The sequence below is a fragment of the Anabrus simplex genome, chromosome 3 (genome assembly GCF_040414725.1).
Source record: "Anabrus simplex isolate iqAnaSimp1 chromosome 3, ASM4041472v1, whole genome shotgun sequence".
Classification (NCBI taxonomy): domain Eukaryota; kingdom Metazoa; phylum Arthropoda; class Insecta; order Orthoptera; family Tettigoniidae; genus Anabrus; species Anabrus simplex.
Window position 1 is genome coordinate 514,341,853 of NC_090267.1, and position 21,369 is coordinate 514,363,221.

Sequence of the window (21,369 nt, forward strand, 5' to 3'; positions counted from 1 at the left end):
TATGTCCTCCACCAGCATTTATCGCAGCTTGGCACCTACGTGGAATGCTCCGTATAAGTCGACGGAGGTCAAGTTGTGGTATCAGGTCCCATTCTTCAATGAAGGCCTGTTCGAGGTCTTGGAGAGTCTGTGGTGGAACAAGACGCCCACGAACACTAGTGTCAAGCATATCCCACACATGCTCGATGGGATTAAGGTCGGAATTCACTGTTGGCCATTCCATCTCTTGAATGTCCAGTTCTCGCAAGACAGCTCTGGAGATGCGCACTAAATGAGCCCTGGCATTGTCGCGCATGAGTACGAATTCACGGCCAACACCGTATGCAGCAACCAACACTCATTTTGTAGCAGTATCTGCTCGATGTACCCCGCGGCGGTAAGATTACCACGGACGACGACAAGATCCGTACGGCCATCAATATTGATGCCACCCCACACATCACAAAACCTTGTCCGAATCGATCGCCTTCCTGGACGACAATTGACATGTACTGCTCACCACGACGTCTCCATATACGTTGACGTCCATGACTCTGTGTCAGGGGAAATCTGGACTCATCTGTGAACAACACAGGTCACCATTGCCGAAGTTGCCAGTTGACGTGGGTACGGGCAAACAGAAGGCGAGTTGCGCGATGTTGCTGCGTTAAACGGGGCACTCGAACAGGACGTCTGGGTCGTAAGGACACTTCTCTTAAGCTGTTTCTTATTGTCTGGTCTGACATCGTGACTCCAGTGACCCTCCTGAGGTCTTGTTGCAGTTCTCTGGCAGTTGCTGAACGACGCCGCAACGCACAGATGGTCAGATATCGTCATCGTGTGGGGTTGCCATGCGTCCACGATCTTGTCCAACCCTCCTTGTAAACTGGCCAGTCTCACTGTAGCGATTCCACAAGCGTTGAATAACTGACGGAGAGACATTGAGATCCACAGCAACACGATGAAAAGTCCATCCTTCCTGAATCAAAGTGACGGCCCTTGCGACTTGAACGTCGTTAAGATGTCTCATGTGATGTGCTGATTTATGTACGACATGTTCAAATGACCGCAGTAGTCCGTGTACCTCACAACGACACACGAACGCACCGCTATTCACTTTGTTTTGTGGGGTCACCTGACATTTTCATGCATGGCTACGCCTACAGGTGGGGTATAACTTCGATTTGACATACCCTGAGTACCTAAGGTCTCAAGGTATGCTGTACGACCATTGGAACCCTATGTTCCAAATTAACATTCACATACCAGAAGTTAAAAAATATGTTCCCTTAATTTTTTTCAACCGTGTAGTTTGGTCTGGTTTCCACGCTGGAGAGTTTGTTTACATTCACTGAATGCGCTACCAGCACAATTTATTCATTAAATTTTACACAAATATTTCTTTGTGCTCATCTTCGTCAGCTTAGAAATATTTTAATACCATATGAAGAGGTCTGAGAATACGGTTTTTATTTCAAAAAGTTACAACACTTTCTTGTGGATTAATTTTGAGTTCAGAGGAAGCAAAGTTAATTTCTGCTAAATTAATCAACATTTGAATAACGCATTCATCGTTTTGTGTTAAAGCAATATCATCATCAAAGGCAACACAATGAAGTTTGTTTAACGTGGGTTCAACTAGAATGGCAAACTTTTCCATCAGTAAGTTATTTAATAACGCCATCAATAGCCAGACTGAATAGTTGGCGACAGGAGGCTACAATTGTTTAGTTTTGTTGACTTCCACTTCAGTCTGAATCTCATCATCTAACCGAAAATTGGCAATCAGTTGACGAGCGTTTGAAGGCAATTGTGTGTTTTCCAAGGATATTGTCGTGTCCAATGGAGTCGAAATCTTTGCTAATGCAACACAAAGTCTATACTAGTACTAAAACGTTTTCATTCCTCCCCTGAAGGGCGAGACGGTAACGCCATCGCTCAGGCCAGGAGATTTCTTACAGTGAAGGAGATGCACAGAGAATGTGAGAAGGCCTATACTTCGCCTCAGTGTAGGAGAATGGAAAACCATGGAAACCATTCTCAAGACAGCCAACGGTTGGGGCCAGTCCTGTCCCGTCTCCCGAATGTAGAGGCGTAGAGCCAACCCTCCTCTGCTCGGTTTGCCGGTCGGTGGCCACTTGTGGGCCGAGACCTACTCTGCATCCACCGACAACTAGCCTACTTAGAATACTTGGTTTGTGCTGAGACGTCCACTGATTAATTCTGTGTTAATGTATGTACCAGGGACAGAAAGAAACCCTCTCTGGTAGGTTTAACATGTACATGTTTTTGGTCTATCTGGCATTTGCATTATCAGGTTCTCGACACCAAGCAGTCTACACGGACGCCATCTTCTCGCTGTGCGCTTTCTTCTGTAACTAAGAGTTTGAGGACAGTACAGAATGAATATCCTTGAACAGACCGGAAAATAAACCCAGGACCTTGAAATAAGAGACAAGCACATTACTTGTACACCACGGGGCTGGGTAGTATTATACTTACGAGGTCTAAAATGTTTTTAAATTTGTCTGACTCCTTGGCTGAATGGTCAACGTTGAGACCTTCGGTTCAGGGGGTTCCGAGCTCGATACCCGGCCATTCGGAGATTTTTAATCGCATGTGATTTATTCTTCTGCCTCGGAGGCTGGGTGTGTTGTGTTCGTCCCAACATACAACAGGCCACACTACCAACCATCACAGAAACACTACATCCCTGCAGGAAGAGCACCCGCCCAGTTCGCACTCGCGATCCACACATGTAGGATAAGCTGTAAAAGAAGAAAAAAGAAGTTTTAATTTTCTTACAATTCAAGAACCTTTCCAACTTTTTTTTGGATACACTCTTTTATCTTTCAATTCATTGGAACTGTTTATCTCTTTTGTGGGTGGAGTCTGTACTCCCTGCATGACGTAAGAGGGGGAACAACTCGTCCGTTAAGCCCAGCATACAACAAGCGTATAAAGGCAATAATTAAGACACGAGTATGTCTTAGTTACCATTATAGGCGACTTGCATACGACTGTTTACAGTATGCTTGACGATGCTGAGATGTAATTATATGTGTCTTGATGAGGCTCACTGTAGTTCAGTTTTCATTATGATACAACTGTTTGATAAGGATAGCTTCGCACCTGCGCTCAACGCACTAGCTTCGCTCTTGCTTCCAAAATCAAACATGTCGGAGACACATATCAACATCAATGAATGGAATGAAATGTATGGCTTTTAGTGCCGGGATATCCCAGGAAGGGTTCGGCTCGCCAGGTGAAGGTCTTTCTATTTGACTCCCGTAGGCGACCTGCGCGTGGTGATGAGGATGAAATTATGATGAAGACATCACATACACCCAGCCCCCGGACCATTGGAATTAACCAAATAAGGTTAATATCCCCGATCCGGCCGGGATTCGAACCCGGGCCCTCTGAACCGAAGGCTAGTACATCAATGCACCTTCTACTTCAAATATTCCACAACCACACGGCACATTTCCACAATTCACTTCACCAACTGTGCAATAAACAATTTGTATTTGAAATAAAGCTGGGTTATGATAACCTTCTATCAAAGCTTTGAGAGCATATGACATTGTCAAGGTTTCTGATCCACTCACGCATGCGCTCTGTTCAGTAAACTCAAGTGACATCTCGACAGAATATTTTTAAAATAGAGTTATAAACATGTTTATGATTTTATTCTTTTTCGTGTAGCTGAGAAAACGCACGTCCAGTACTCGCTTATTTGTTGTTCTTATAACGGAGAATATGGCGATAGGTCTCCAATTCTTCAAATCTGCTCGACAATTTCCTTTGTGAATGAGAATTATCCTCTAACTCTCGTGAAAAATGTAATAATTGCGAATCTTTCCGTAATTACTCGTCATACGCTAAAACGCATGAAACATAAAAGATCAGATGTGAAACGGATGGATCATATTTCAAGCACTCGGGATGATTATTTTCTTTAGTTAATGTCCAATGGACAAAAGAAAACCAATTAAAAGTAGAGATAATACAATCAATGTGCAACAGAGTTTGAAACATTTCTTCTTCTTCTTCTTCTGCTTAATCTGCTCACCCTCCAGGGTTGGTTTTGTCCCTCGGAATCAGCGAGGGATCCCACCTCTACCGCCTCAACGGTAGTGTCGTGGAGCGTGAGACATTGGGTCAGGGGATACAACTGGGGAGGATGACCAGTACCTCGCCCAGACGGCCTCACCTGCTATGCTCAACAGGGGCCCTGGTGGGGGATTGGAAGATTGGAAGGGATAGACAAGGAAGAGGGTAGGAAGCGGCTGTGACCTTAAGTTAGGTACCATCCCGTAATTTGCCAGGAGGAGAAGTGGGAAACCACGGAAAACCTCTTCCAGGATGGCTGAGGTGGGAATCGAACCCACCTCTACTCAGTTGACCTCCCGAGGCTGAGTGGACCCCGTTCCAGCCCTCGTACCAATTTTCAAATCTCGTGGCATAGCCGGGAATCGAACTCAGGTGGCAGCTAATCACTCTAACCACTACACCACAGAGGCGGACTTGAAACATTTACTGTTCAGGATTTCATAAATAATGGCGGGTAACAACAAGTGGTTCGTCAATGAAGTATTCTTAGCATAGTAATGATGAAAAGAGTCATAGTGAAAGCAATCTCAGTATTGGTGAATAATTATATAACAATTATTAATATAATGATCTGAAACTGAAGTGAATGTTGTCCATTCTTTAAACCGTTTTATTATGTCTGTCTCAAACCTAAGTAATTCAGATAGATGCTTCGCTGTTCAGCAACTCCATACCGGGCAAGTTGCGGAGCCTGACGTCGAGCTTTGCGTCCAGAAACCAGTATAATAATGTTATTTGCTTTACGTCCCACCAACTACTTTTAATGAGAAGTTGATTGATGCACCGTATCAGTGTGTGTGTCCTTTCTGTGTGCACAGGAGCCATCCGGCAGCATGCAGGCTGAACTGGGGCTCCGCTAGCTAGCATGTCGACGTTGGGGCAGCAGCTGCAGGGCTCGCTGTCCGCCGTCGGGAGGGCCATCAACGTGCTGAAGCATGACCAGCCCAGCGGCCAGGACGCGTGAGTATCTTATTCTCTTTTGCCTTTTTTAAATTTGCTCTATGTCTTATGGCGACGATAGGATAAGAAATGGCTAGGAGTGGGAAGAAAGCGGCCGTCGCCTTAATTAAGGTGCAGTCCCAGCATTTGCCTGGTGTGAAAATGGGGAAACCACGGAAACCCATCTTCAGGGCTGCTAACAGTAGGATTTCTTCTCCTTCTTCCTGGCCGTGTATGTGCCCGCAATGTGGGTACTCCCAAGTCTGATCCGTAGAGAGTATTCTCTCTGGATAACTACGATCTCCTTACTCAAGGAGGCTTCAGCTGTTCTCCGCCTCTCTTTGGTTCAAGGATGCTGGAGACTTTTGTACATCCCCTTCGATGACTAGCAGTAACATGTGGAGTGCTGGACGGCTTGGAGATCTTCAAATACGCTGTGTCAGGTGCAAGACCAATCTGCAAAAGTGGTAATAATTGCTGCATTGTGGCTTATCTGCTCCTCCCACCTGTACGGAGACGTCGCTAATGTGTGGTGCACAGTTTACTTTTCCCAGCTTTTTAAAGAAACTGTTTGTACATGTATGTAACTCTGCTTCTAAAGTAAATCGTCTCCTGTCCGGCCGCGTGGTGTAGGGGCAACGCGTCCGCCTGTCACCCGGCGGCCCCGGGTTCCATTCCCGGCCGAGTCAGTCGTTTCTAATTGTAACTGATTAATATCCCTGGCTTTGGGACTGGGTGTTTGTGTCATCCTTAACGTTCCTTTCCTCACATTCAACACTCTACACTTCCGCAATTCCAATTACACGCAGGTTCATATCATATGGTGCAAGTAGTGGCAAAAGATCTATAGAGGTCGACGTCACGAACAAATATCTTAAAACATGGATCATCTGTTGAAATGTATAAAGTGGCAGGGAGGGATTCAGTTTGGTGGAAATGTAGTAATCAGCCTGGCCTATGCTGACGATTTGCTCTTAATGGCAGATTGTGTCGAAAGCCAGTGTTCCAGTAATAGGACCCTCAACAGGATTACTTGATTCAAGAACTGGAAAAAATCCAAAGAAAAGCACCTCGATTTGTCGTGGGTGATTTCCCACAGAACAGTAGCGTTACAAAAATGTTGCAAAGTTTGGAGACGAACTGCTAGACTATGAGACATGTTCCGAGCTGTCAGTGGAGAGTTGGCGTGGAATGACATAGGTAAACGAATAAGTTTGAGTGGCGTCTTAAAAGTAGGAAAGATCACAATATGAAGATAAAGTTGGAATTCAAGAGGACAAATTGGGGCAAATATTCGTTTATAGGAAGGGGAGTTAAGAATTGGAATAACTTACCAAGAGAGAATTTCAATAAATATCCAATTGCTTTAAAATCATGTAAGAAAAGGCTAGGAAAACAACAGATAGGGAATCTGCCACCTGGGTGACTGTCGTAACTGCAGATCAGGATTGATTGATTGATTGATTGATTGATTGATTGATTGATTGATTGATTGATTGATTGATTGATTGATTGATTGATTGATTGATTGATTGATTGATTGATTGATTGATTGATTGATTGATTGATTGATTGATTGATTGATTGATTGATTGATTGATTGATTGATTGATTGATTGATTGATTGATTGATTGATTGATTGATTGATTGATTGATTGATTGAAGCCTGCAGTCTAATATCTTGGAACTTGAAAATAGGTGCAATGAGTATGGTATGAAAATTAGCCTTTCGAAGACTAAATTGATGTCAGTAGGTAAGAAATCCAATAGATCTGAATGTCAGATTGGTGATACAAAGCTGGAACAGGTGGATAATTTCAAATATAGAGGATGTGTATTCTCCCAGGACGGTAATATAGTGAGATTGAATCGAGATGCAGTAAAGCTAATGCAGTGAACTCGCAGCTGCGATCAACAGTATTATGTAAGAAGGAAGTCAGCTCCCGGACGAAACTATCTTTACATCGGTCTGTTTTCAGATCAACTTTGCTTTACGGGAGGGAATGCCGGGTCGACTCAGGATATCTTATTCATAAGTTAGAAGTAGCGAGAATGATTGCTACTATAAACAGGTGGGAACAATGGTGGGGGTACTGGGAATGAAGAGATAAGGCTAAGTTAGGAATAAACTCGATGGATGAAGCTGTGCGCAAATACGGGTTTCGGTGGTGGGGTCATGTGAGGCAAATTGAGGAGGATAGGTTACCTAGGAGAATAATGGTCTCTGTTATGGATAGATAGATAGATAGATAGATAGATAGATAGATAGATAGATAGATAGATAGATAGATAGATAGATAGATAGATAGATTATCAACATGTTATTTTCCCAATTAAAGATGATTCAATAAAACATAATATACAACAAATACACCTTAAGGGTAAGAGAAGTAGAGAGAGATCAAGACGACGATGGTTAAAATCAGTTTCTAATGATTTAAAGATAAGAGGCATAGAACTAACTGAGGCCACAGCACTAGTCGCAAATAGAGGATTGTGGCGACGTTTAGTAAGTTCACAGAGGCTTGCAGACTGAACACTGAAAGGCATAACGATCTATAACGATGATGTATATTTGTATGTGTGATATGGTAAGTCGAGCAAGAAATTGAGAAATAAAATCTCATTTCATTCCCAAAAATATGTACTGAAGTAAGAAATGACAAATAATTAATAGATGAACAAGTGTCGGTTCAGTCACGATTCAGGATATAACCATGAAGTTAATAAGTTTCAAGATCACACGTCCATATTAATTGGCTAATCATCATTTATAACCAGCAAAATCGTTTTTAAACATACGAAAAGCACCCATAATTAAATTAAATGACAGTATCAGGCAACAAACGTGGACAATATACAAGGCATCTTACAACATGTGGTTAAGCGGCATTGAGTCAGCGAATAATTTTGAGGTTTCGTTTACATCAGTTACATAAGTACTGTTGAAATGAATCCGAAGATACATCATTAGGCCCAACCCCACATAGAGAAAAGTTCATAAGAATTTGAAGAAGGTTTAACCAGTAATTGAAATCATAACATAATTTCAAATTTTACCAAGAAATAATGTTAACAGAAGAATGTTTTGTTCTAACGGTTATGAAATATTCCCAATGAGGTAGTTATGATATGTTAATGGCGAGTACAAGTATAGCTTTCGTGTCGATATAACTGACATAAGAAATGGATATACATAATATTTCGATTTAAAATTCACAAATAATTGTATTTGGTCTTTCAATTTGAAGTTTCGCAATAAGTACCTTCTCAATTAAGATAATATAAGATAGTTACATAATGAAAGTTCAAACTACTATTGGTAAGGGCATAAAAAGCAATAAGTGCCCAAGATTAAATAAGAATTGAAATGCAAAATTTCGTTGCTTTCACGGCGATGTTGAAATTAAGTTTAATCCTTAGCCAGGATGATACTCCAAACCTGTGTACTTCCTATTTTTTAGAGATAAATTCGTACAAGTATTCGACTTAGTAGCCATCTTCTCGGCGACTACAGAAGTCCTCGCAGTTACGTATAGTGGTCACTCGATGCGCCACCAACAGGATAAAAGTTTAGTTAAGAGTCAAGCCAACAGATAGCGTTCACATGCACACCAGTTGCATTTCCTCGCAACTTAAGGAAATGAATAATTAAAATTTAAGGTGTAAAAACATCGATTGAGAGGAATTTACAAATTATTCCAAATACGTTGCTTGAGTCATAAATCATGGCAACTATTTCTTTTTCGCGAACAGAAGACAACACGGAAAATCTAAGATATGCATTTTGAAACGTACGGTATGTACTTGCGTATGATGTCACTAGATGGTGTATGTAAACAACAGTGTGGGTCTAAGCATGCCCCCAAGTTCAGTGTGTGAGTAAGAACGTCACAAAATGGAAGTCAACAAGCAGGAGCAACTATCGTATATTAAAATAGCAGTCCTCTGCGTCAGAAATTCAAGCCAATGCCATGCAGAGCTGCGGGAAGCATTAGGTGTGCCCTATAGAACAGTGGTGAGGTGGGTGGAGATGTTCAAACGGGGTAGAGTATCAGCTGCCGATTTGCCTTGCTCAGGCCGTCCAGTGTCCATGGACAAAGATATACGGATAATAGTGATCGATCAGTGTTTACATGAGGACAGGCGCTGGACTCTAGCGGAATTGCAAGAACATACAGCAATACGGCGCATTTTACACAAGGACTTACAGGTGCGTAAACTTTGTGCCACGTCACAGAAGTGGACTCGTTACGAAACATGTCGCATCAATCTCGAGAGGTTTCAGCAAGAAGGCTAAGCCATGTTGAATCGCATTATTGCAGTCGATGAAACATGGGCACGTGCTTATGAACCTGAACTGTGAAGAGACAGTCAAGTGAATGGCGTCGTCAGGGGTCACCACGGAGACACAAGGTTCGACAAAATCACTCGCCCAATAAGGTTATGGTAATTCTGGCATACGATGTTCAAGGTGTTCTTGTGTGTCATCCAGTGTGTGAGAGCCCATGTGACTATGATCTAATCCCCAAAGTCAAGAAACCATTACGTGGACAACGGTTTGCTAACAAAGAGGACATCGTAACAGCATTTCGGAGAGAGATGTCACACGTTAGCGATACACATGCAGCCAATGGTATTCAGCGTCTGCCCCACCGCTGGCAACGCATGGTGGAAATCTTGGGTGATTATTTTGAAGGTCTGTAACCAGTGGAGACCTGTCCTTTGTACGTAGTCTTGTGTATTTGCTGTCTCTACCATAATAAAACAATGTTTACCAATGGCCTGTGTTCTGTCACTTTCCTACGAGAATCTCCTGAAGTCATAATTTGTCTTCAGGCACTATGCATAAGTACATGCCCTATATTTCCCAAATGCATGTCTTAGATTTTGCGTGTTGTCTCCTGTTCGCCAGAAAAAATAGAGTTGCCATGACTTATGACTCGACCCTCGTATAATAAAAGTTCTGTACTAATGTCACAAAAACATTGCGAGCCATATGAGGGCGGGTCTCATGGGCAACCATGAAGACTTTCCTTTTAAGACCTCTGTCAGTGGTCACCATCTCATTGACGTGATGCCTGACATCGCCGTCGACTGTGACGTGAGTCAACAAGTTACCATGCTCGGGGTACTTGCTGAGGAAATCATCTACATAAATAAAGAGATTTGTCTGTACTTGGCCAGGATTTTAGAACATCGGTATTTCTGTGAAGAGTACACCGTTGGAAAGGCACTGGCTCTGAACGCACATAGACAGCTTCTTCAGGGAAGACTGAAAATATCGACGGAAGAATTGCCTACAAAATGGCATGTCCTCTGTAGATCTCCATCCTACTTACGCAGCGGATCGAGTGAAATGGAGGGCGAGGAGAAAAATGGTAGACCGCAGAACATAAATATCAATAATTCCAGAAAGAAGAAAAGTAGGATTTATTTATGTATAGCTTATATCCAGAATAAGGGAGAAATGCGATATTTAAATTTCCGTAATATAATATATGTATGTACGAATGAGTTGGTTGCACTGTTAAGGTCGCTTAGCGGTAATTTTGTATTCGGAAGATGATTTGAATTCCACCGTCCGCAGCCCGAAAGATGGTTTCCCGTAGTTTGCCATTTGTATAGCAGCCAATATTGTTCCGTAATTAAGGCCACGGCCGCTGCCTTGTGTCGCCGAAATCACTCAATGTATTAGTGTGACGTTAAACCTCTAGCAAAACCTGGGCACTGCCATAAACCGGCTGAACAGATTTTCATGAAAGTCGGTATTCCAGATCGAGCGATTGGGTTCTACAACTTAAAAATTAATGTTATTCATTCTCAATACCTCCGTTAATACTGCTGCTATCGACAAATTGATAATAAAATAAGTTATAGAAAATGAACCTTCCAACATTATACGCGTTAAAAAAATCTTCAGCGACGAATAATAAGGGAAATATTTACGATTTAAATTTACGTAGGCAAGTCAATTACCAACTATCTGAAGTTTTGCTCTAATTGTCTTTGGGTTGGCTATATGGCGTTGTGTGCTCGCGAGCCGCTAGATGGCACCGTTGTCTACGTCTGTGGTAGGTTTCAGCGTTATGCGACGTGAAGGTGGCCGCGCCACTCTCTGCTTGCACCAAGGAAGAACAGCGTGAGACTTTCAGCACAATACGGGGACAATGTTTTGTCACAGCGAAGTGTTTAAGAGTGCACTGAACAGTTCAAAAGGGGTCGCACAAGCGTCAGGGATGAGTAAACTTCTGGGCGTCCATCTGCAGCCATTATTGATGCCAATGTTGAACAAGTGGGTGATATGATCCTGAATAACAGACAAGTGACTGTTGATGACGTGGCAAACCATATGCACATTTGCCATGGTTCTGCTGTTCTTCTGTGGTGCAAGGAGAGAGAGTGGCGCGGCCATATTTTTACGTCACAACAGCGCAAGCTGTACTGATCTGATAACGCTGAAACCTACCATAGCCGTAGACAACGGTGCCGTCTAGCGGCTGGAGAACACACAACGCCATATAGCCAACCTAAAGACAATTAGAGCGAACATTCAGATATTTATTGACTTGCCCTCGTATTTCCTACCGTTGTTAATGATGATTAATGGAACAATTCTTTGTAAGAAAGACCGTAGGAATTTCCTATTTTTATCGTAGTTGAAAGTATTGTCTGTCCCAAACCGCGCCGAGAGCGGTTCACGATCTAGGGGAGTTACTTCACAAAGCCAAAGAATCTCTCTGTGAAAATGTTAAATAACTTTCTCTTTTATCTTGCCATTCCTCTGGATCATACATACTCTAACTACTGCTCCATCATAGTATCCGCGCTAAGGAGGCGCGAATCAGATTACTTTTTAACTATATACATGGTGGGCCTGTGGAAAATCATGACGAGAACAGTCAGACGCTGAGCTTCGCGGCCTTTGGCTCGGAGGTCCCGGGTTCAGGAAGGATCTCGGATTTTAGTGGTATCTGGTCAATGCCCATGGATCGGTAACTGGGTGTTTGTGTTTTTATATCAATAAACTCCTTCATACTCAACACAACACACTAACAACCATCTCTAAAGCACATAATCGCTCCACGCAGGCTTGACGTCAGAAAGAGCAGCTGACCGTAAAACTAGGCCTAATTAATATCAAGTGCTATCCCAAAAAATGGCGAAAAAGCCACGTTTAATATAAGAATACCTTGGGGCTTTCTCGCTCCCAATGGAAATGAAAAGAGGGCATCGAAAGAGAGGGCGAGGAGAATGGAGATGGCCTTCAGACTATGTCATGACACCTACAAGTCTATCATCATTCAAGCCAAATTAAAACATGACTGCACAGTGGTCAGACGGAGGAGCAGAAACACTGACAAAGATGGCGGACTCTAGCTCTGATGATAAGTTACATCGTCAGTTCTTCCTGCTTGAGAAGTGTGAAGTGGAAGACCGCATCACGTAGCCACTCGCTCGATGATCGGCAGATTTCCAAGTTTGTTTCCAACACATGTTTTCGAAGAGACATTGTCCTATACAGTCGTTGTTGGAAATTAGTCTCAGGTAGTCAATTTCTCTATATCTGAGAATACTCCAGATCAGACGTCTTCAAAATCCCCCTTTAATTGTTTGGTTGCTGTCGGAAAGTATTTTGGTTTTGTGTTCAACTGTTCGTCGTCAGGGTAAATGTGACGTTTACAGTGTGCAACAAGACTTTGAGCGGATACTTTACAAAGTATAACTTTGTTTTTCATAGACGCTACTTTCTGCAAAGTTTTCTTTGGCCGAAGTAGACTTTGCAAAGTCGAGATTTCGAACATCGCGAAAATGTCTAACACAGTTCGTTTATCGAATCTGTAAATAATTTTGAATTCGTTGTTGCTGTATAACTCAGTTGGGTTAAACTCGACGAGGAATACATGGGCCCTGGATAATTCGGACATATTTCAAACAAACTGAATTATGTTTAGAATGCCCACCTTTGTATTATCCTCTACAGTCGACTTTGTGAAGTCACTGGCACTTTGAAACAAAGTCTCGGTCAAAGTCTACTTTACGCGAAGTCTCAACAATGATCAAGAAAATGGTAACTTCTGCTCCATAAACTCTCCGAAAGAATTAATATACATGGCAGTCTTCTGAACCGTCTTGCTGGCTTCCTACATAACCGTTGGCAGAGAGTGGTAATATCAGTCAAATCATCTTCATAGTTACCAGTCACCTGTGGTGTCCCTCAAGACAGTACTCTTGGTCCCTTAGTGTTCTCCTAGTTTATGGACGATCTGCTGTCCAAACTCAACAAAACAGCAAATAGCTTACTCTTTGCTGACGACTGCTTGATATTTCTGGAGATCAGGAATCCAGCATACAGCTCTTCTACAGTCCTCACATAACGCTCTCCCGAACTGGTGCCGTACGGGGAAACTTATCCCAGATCCAAAACATGCAGCCACGTGACCATAACCCTACGTAAATCTCGTCTACCGTTATCATATTACCTACTCGACAAGCCCATCGCCGTAGTTACGTGTGACGTAGGTGTCATGTTCGATACGAAACTACAATTAAAGAACCACATAAAAACGCAAACAAGCAAGGTTATGTCTCTACCGGTCTACAGAAGTTTCTGATCCCACTGCTCTTCGTCACCTTTTGCTCACGATCATCCAACCTCGCTTGAACTACTACTGTCCGATCTGAACAACACCCTCCCTCTTGAATATTAACCAGTTAGACTGAGCAGTGTCCGCCTTTGTTGCAATTGTTAGGAACAGAACAGCAGGTATTAAGTGTCACCGTTGCACATCAGGCGACAGGTAGCTCACCTGAGTTTCCTTCATGGGATCTTAAATGGGCATTAGCGCTCGCAGCATCTTCTCTCTCCGTGTTCCTTCCCTCTAAGACCTTCCCCACATTCCCCACACTCAGCACTCAATACTTCTACCATCTTTCCTAATCTGCCTCCGAAACCTCTTTAACATAGTTAATAGGAAACAAGAGCCTGATATGACATCAAATACAAGTACATTCGAGAGGGGTGTAAACAGTCTCTTAAGGATAAGTTGATGTGGTCATACCGCCATTTTGACCACGACGACTTGACAATGAACATGGACATTCTCATGGTTTTCGATTTGAACAGTTGTTAATAGTAGGCTCTGTACCTGATCTTGTTATCTTTTGTTATGTTTGTCATATTTTACCATGAAAGTTTACATTTGTTCATTAGTCTGTTGACAGTGCAAGTGAAATTTTCTAAGTGTAACTGTATCTTATGCTTCGTGAATGAATAAATAAATAAAAAGTCGACTTTGCCTCAATATCTTGTTCATTAATAAGACCCTTAGCTAAGTCATTAATAACAAAACAGAACCGGGGTTGACTAAGCTGAATAAGACAGAAATTATCGACAAAAGAAAGGCAAGGGCCACTAAGAACGTAAAAATGAAAGACTCCCCAGGCCTCACAAACCTAACAGAACAAGAGTTGATCAAGTGAGGTCGGATAGTGAGAAGGCTGGCACAAGTAAATGGAATCAACGCCAGACTCAGCTAGAAGCCTCGTGGTCATCAACCCACGCCTGGGTGATCACCAAAGTCACCTCTGACGAGTCCGGCTCCATGGCTAAATGGTCAGCGTGCTGGCCTTTGGTCACAGGAGTCCCGGGATCGATTCCCGGCAGGGTCGGGAATTTTAGCCATCATTGGTTAATTTCGTTGTCACGGAGGCTGGGTGTATCAGTTCATCCTCATCATGACCCGCAGGTCGCCTACGGGAGTCAAATCAAAAGACCTGCGCCTGGCGAGTCGAACATGTCCTCGGACACTCCCGGCACTAAAAGCCATACGTCATTTCATTTCATTTACCTCTGGCGAAATGTAGCGGCACGGGCAGGTATGTGTATGTTACAGGTGTCGCAAATTCTAATTAGTGCTGATTTCTTTTAAAAAAGAGAATTTGAATATTGGCAATAAAACAGTTCTTACAGTCGAGGCAAACGCAGAGTAGATTTTTTGTGTTCCTAACTTTGCCAGAAATTCAGGATTTTTAAGTATGGTATACCATGGACTGTTTGGAAAAAACAGTGATTTCTAAAAACTCGGCGTTGTTATAAAGTTCCATACTAAAATTCAGTTGAACATCAATTAATCTAAACATAAAAAGAAAAAGGCATATTTTCAAGTTAACGAGCCGTTGCAGAAAGGGCAGCGTCACAGCTCAGTGACATTATTTCACATTATAAATTTGATTATAACGTAACTTCTACGACGTTTTATAATATTCGTCTTGACTATACAGACCAAATGGCACAGTGAACTGACCTCTGAACTTTGTAAAGAATTACTTGTCGAATCCAATCTACAACACGTGTGTTGGTCGGTTTGTTTTTCACATAAATAATATATCTGCGGGTCACCTCAGGAAGATAATTTATACCCGCATAATTACTGTTCTAATTGAGAATGATGAAGCTTGTTGTATTTCCCGTCAGTGCAGAAATATAATAATAATAATTGTTACGGGGTTACCCGTGGAATGCAGAGGTGAAAGAAGGTGCGGGCTGGAATGGGTCAATCCACAAAGCCGAGATATGAATTAAAATTGCATTAAAGGTTATATTTTCGAAAATATCAAAACTTAACAATTTTTACATAACATTTCTACAAATAACAAGTCAAATCAGGTACAAGACCCGGAGTCAAGATTTAGAGACAATTTAACAATCTGGGCCTCAAGCCCTAATTTTTACAATTTCTGAGCTCTCAGCTCACAACCATATATTTAGCAAAGGGCAGAAAACCCCTAATAACATGAATCACTTGCTCGAACCTTTGGATATCAAGCCTCTCTGAGGCACTTTTACCACAAAAAAAGAGCTGACCCGCTCTCAATGTCCTGAGCCTATCAACGGCCACCACAGACTTTACCATTAACTGCCCTCAAGGCACACTTACAAAGAAACAGGGGTATCTTGTACCCAACCTACTGGGCCTTAAAAAAATAACAGGTTAAGTTAATGGCCCAAAATGCAAAATGAATGGAGGCGAGAATTCGCACTCCTACATGAAACTTCTTAAAACCTGCGAGGCACTAGGCCGATGAAACAGGGGCTATCCCCAAACTATGGAAGTGACTCGCATACAGAATAAATTTAACAAATTAAGGAAGAGTAGAAAAACGGTTACGAAAACGTAGTCACCTCGAATCCAAAATGAAGGGGAGCTCGAGAGGGTAAAGCACTCTCTATCCTAGATTTACAGTTAAAGATATATGAAGTTTTTACAGAATTCTACATGTTTAAGAGATAGGTTACATGGTAAAGGTTTAGGACCTTCCCCGCGTCTTAAACTGCTGAGCTAGCAAGAAATAAAGATGTTAAGCGGCCATTACTTTACTGAAGACTGCTGCCTGAAGAAAGAGGCGCTTCCTGCCTCCTGCTACACGTCCAGACACTAAGTTAACTGTTGATGATGTATCCGAGAGACAAGAAAATCAGCAGTTTTTATACGCTCGAGGAAAATTCGAAACCTTTCATGAATAAAACAGCCACACCCACAGGCTTTTATTGGCTGGCTAAAAGTTACACATCAAAATCGAAGAAGAAAGACACGATTGGTCAAAAATTAATTACAGAAATAATTGATTGGCTAACTTCAAAACTGGCAGAAAGAAAAGATTAATATTGCCAACCCACAAATGAAAGAACAAATTTAGTTATAGGAAAACTTATGAGTACAAAATATCTTCAAGAAAAGTTCCTTCACTTCGCACCAGGATGTATGATCATAGTTTTTTAGTAGAGACATCTATAAGAGAATGTCCACACGTCTTGATCAATGGAAAACAAAACAAGTTGAACTCCACACAGTATCGACAACTTCGTAATCACAAAATTTACTGTAGTGACATCTTCTGAGAAACTAATGAGTTAATGCAGTTTTTAAAGTTCAGAGTGTCTCCTGTAGAGGAGTACTTTAAGGCGGAAAATTCAAATGTGCGGCGTAGAGGTGTACCAGCCGGTAGGCCTACAATAAAAATAATCTGTATATATAAAACGCTAACGTGTATGTTTCACAAATCTCAAGGTCAAAAATCACAGGGAGTTAAAATTTGCAGTTTGTACCAAAATCTTCCAAATCGTCTCAACAGTGCAGAAAAAAAATCTTCATTTCTTGAAAAGTTTCGTTGGTGAGTTATGAATGAAAAACAGTCGGAAAACGTGTGCTGGGAAATGACAATCCATCGTGCCGTCACCGGGATTAAATGCATAGATTGACTGTCGCTAGGCAACGAAAATTAAATATGTAATACAAGTCAAGGAGCCATTTTAAGTAGATGGTGTAAGAAGCCATTTTCGGTCCCCGACACGAGGAACCATATCGTCGCTTCACCGGTAAAACGTTGTATCCCACAATACTCTTCCCATCCATTATTCTCCTTAAGACTGGTCACGCCTCCCAGCCACATATGGATACGCAGTCCATCAGAACAATGTCCGTTGTGTTCGTTTTCCTGTGTCGACGATTAAACGATAATGAACCTTACATGCATTGTACACTAGGAGTGCGTAAATACGTAATGCAAACGTACATTCCTACAGTACGGTACTGTAAGGTTCATTTTCCTTCACACATGGGCATAGGAAAATGAACACAACAAAATTTGTTCTGATGGACTGCATATCCATACGTGGCTGGGAGGCGTGACCAGTCTTAAGGAGAATAATTGATAGGAAGAGCTTTGTGGAATACAACCTTTTACCGGTCGAGCGACGATATTCAGTAGGTAATATACGGAACTGTACGTCTGTGATGCCCAGTCAAATCTATGGCAAGCAGAGATCTGAAATTGTTAACTGAGGCGTATTCTAGGGCAAGTCGTGCCTTCATTAATTACTTTTTATCGTTTCAGTAATTTATTTTATGGATAAAGCTCGATATTTACCCCGTATTCATTTAAAGGTGCAGTTTGTATCAAAATATTCCACATCGTCTCAATAGCACAGGAAAAATCTTGCAACAGAAATATATTAATTAATGAATTAATGCGGTCACCCAGTTTGTTTTGCCATCACGAAGGTCATGTGCACTCTACTTTCTATTCACGGTGTTGTCCTTACTGTCAGCCATATTTGAGACGGGCAATGTGCTTTTTCTGCATCGCATTGCCTAGAAAGAAAAAACGTAAATAAATTTCAGTTTAACGAGTAAAAGAGAAAGTTGTGATTAGTGATGTAATAAGGTTAGTGACATTGTAATAAGGATACTTCCGCTAGCGCTACCTATAAAACTGAAAGTAACGGTTTATCTCAAGCAAATCGTATAGTTTAGAATCTGACCGCTGACGCTTTTGTAATCTATGGTAGAATCGCAATTCACTGCTGAACATTCTAAATGTTCAGTTGATACCGCCCTGGATATAGAAGAGGTGGTACATTATTCATCTGAGCTTTTAAATTCTTTGACTCCTCTTGGAACTACTCTCCGCAAACTGATCTTAGAGGTAGGTTCCCCTATATTAATGCTCCGCTACCGAAACACTCCAAAATTACGCAATGGCACAAGATTGCTAATCAAATAGTTAAAAAATCTACTTGAGTGCACGATCCTCACTGGGCGTGGAGCCCGTGAAACTGTTTTGATTCTTCGAATACCAATGATAACCACCGACCTAACATTTAAGTTTAAAAGGCTCCAGTTTCCAGTAAAAGTTTGTTTAGGTATGATCATTAATACAGCACAGAATCAAACTCTAAATGTTACTTGTACCTGAGCGTTGAATGTTTTTCCCATGGTAAACTCTGTGACGCTGACACGTGTTACTTCCAAAGAAAATGTATTGGGGTTGTCCCCAGATAGAGACTCGGGTAATGTAGTATATACGGGAGATATTTAATATGTAAGGTCACCCGTGTGAAGCCGGGGTGTGTCAGCTAGTAATAATAATAATAATAATAATAATAATTGTACCGGGAGCTACACCTCTACGCCGCAAGTTTAAATATTGCGCCAATAAGTACTCCTCTACAGGAGAAACTCTGAACTTTAAAAACTGGATCAATTCTTTAGTTTCTCAGAAGATGTCACTACAGTAAATGTTGTGATTACGAAGTTGTCAATACTGTGTGGAGTTCAACTTGTTTTGTTTTCCATTGATCAAGAAGTGTGGACATTCTCTTATAGATGTTTCTACTAAAAAACTTCTGCCATCATTAATTATTCTAATATCCAAGTGACAGTATTCGCCTACATCTTTTGAAACTTAATTTTCTAATCTAATATTTTCTGCATCACCTGAGTTCGTTCGACTTCACTCCATTCTTTTTGTTTTGAATGCAATTATTTTCATATTGCCCTGCTTCTCCAATACTCTCCCAGATCTTCTGCAGAAATAACTACAATAATAATAATCGTCCGACGCCAGGTTGAAACTCTACAAGAAGTAGCTGAAGTCGTAGGTCTCCAGATTTCCTTTGAAAAACTTTAAATAATATTTTCTGGCAGCCATAATACCTCCACATTTCCCGATACCAAATGTGGGAAAATCAAACGTTGCATTAATTTTAAGCATACTTCAACGCATCAGAGAAAGAAGTCGTGAAATATCACGCCAAACACATGGAAACGGCCTTTGACGACTTTAAACCCATTTATCAGTCCAGCTTAACTCATGGCAGGACACTACACCAGAGTTTGGCCCTCACTTAGCCACAGAGATTCCCTTACCATACGTTCACCATAAAAGACGTACCTTATCGTTAAAATCATGCGGTTTACAACTTAAAAATAAGCCATGTAAAACTACCCTTCGTGGTTATTTGAACACTAAATATGTAGTGCCTTGGCAGTTTATTCATCATCACTGCATTCAATTATGTGGTCGTTGTCTTTTTTTCTTTCAGTTTTATGCCACGAATATTTGCACCTTTGCAATGTACCTGAAAATACCGTGAGGGTATTGAACTGTATGATTATAAATAGTCATTTAGATTATTACGATCCAATTTCAATCCTTACGATACTTAAACGACTTACATTTATTAGCGACTGATGTGTATGTTCCAGTCCGACTCGCTGGCTGAACGGTCAGCGTACTGGCCTTCGGTTTAGAGGGTCCCGGGTTCGATTCCCGGCCGGGTCGGGTATTTTAACCTTAATTGGTTAATTCCAATGGCACGGGGGCTGGATGTATGTATTGTCTTCATCGTCATTTCATCCTCATCACGACGCGCAGGTCACCTACGGGTGTCAAATAGAAAGACCTGCACCTGGCGAGCCGAACCCCTCCTGGGATATCCCGGCACTAAAAGCCATGTGATATTTCATTTTTGTATGTTCCAGCAGGGCAAATCAAACATTCTGTCTCGAGTTCGTTTCTTCCGCGTTTGAATGATTTGTATTTCCCCATAAGCACGTCATTAAACCCCGACTTTATATTACTTCAGCCCGGCTGTCATCTTATTTGTAATGTTATAGTAAGTGGAAATTAATGAAATCTTACTTGGAGAGCATCTCGGAGGAGATATGTGTTTATTGCCATAGAGTTAGTAAATGAAACACTAGAGGTAGCATTGGCGCTGCAGTCGCGTGCGAAGTTGAACGAGCGCGCTGTTTGGCAAAAGCTGGATTGTTTGGCACTGTCACTAATGGAGCTTCCCGATAAATTGAAGTTTATACCTCTCTGAAGGAAAATGCCAGTCTCCTGAGCAGCTTATGCCTGAATAGAGAGGTTCGCAAAGGGCCATGACATATCATTTCACAGGTATTTTACTTGAAATTCATTTCCGTACGTATAAAAGTAATACTTTGAGTGACACTTATTGTCATGTGAATTGGCCTACTACTTGGGCTGAATTCGCAACTGATTCCCCTGTCGGCGTGTATGAGATTCTTTGGATCTTACATTGAAGACTGAAATTAATGTTTTACAAAATATAAGGGATGGCATTTTCCTTTCACTGAATGGCCATGCCTTTGAAAGCAAATATCCAGAAAAATCAACTGCATGATACAGAGCGAGTGGCTGCAGACTTTAGGTCACGTAGCTGTCAGGAGATAATGGGTTTGAACAACATTGTCAGCATCCGTGGATCCCATTTTCACATCAGGTAAATGCTGGGGCTGTGCCTTAATTAAGCCCGCGGGCGCTTCCTTCCCACTCCTAGTCCTTTCCTAAGCCATCATCTGTGTCGATGCGATGTAAATCAAATTGTAAAAAATATTGTATTTTTTCAATTCTCTTCAATCATATAATTTACCACTCTCCCTTTCCATTAACGGAAATCATTTTACAAGAATATTAAAGCAAATCATACATTTAAGGAAAAGCTAAATAAAATCTCCACAATA

At 41.6% G+C, this 21,369-nt stretch overlaps 1 protein-coding gene across 1 annotated transcript in view; it reads left to right on the forward strand.

The window, feature by feature from the left end:
• The window catches only part of LOC136867494 (excitatory amino acid transporter), a 149,660-nt gene that overhangs the window by 19,018 nt on the left and 109,273 nt on the right, over positions 1 to 21,369 (forward strand). The window contains exon 2 of the mRNA XM_067144701.2: positions 4,914 to 5,055. Coding sequence (XP_067000802.2) covers positions 4,961 to 5,055 — 95 coding nt within the window. The 5' untranslated portion in view covers positions 4,914 to 4,960. The remainder of the gene's footprint in view (positions 1 to 4,913; positions 5,056 to 21,369) is intronic.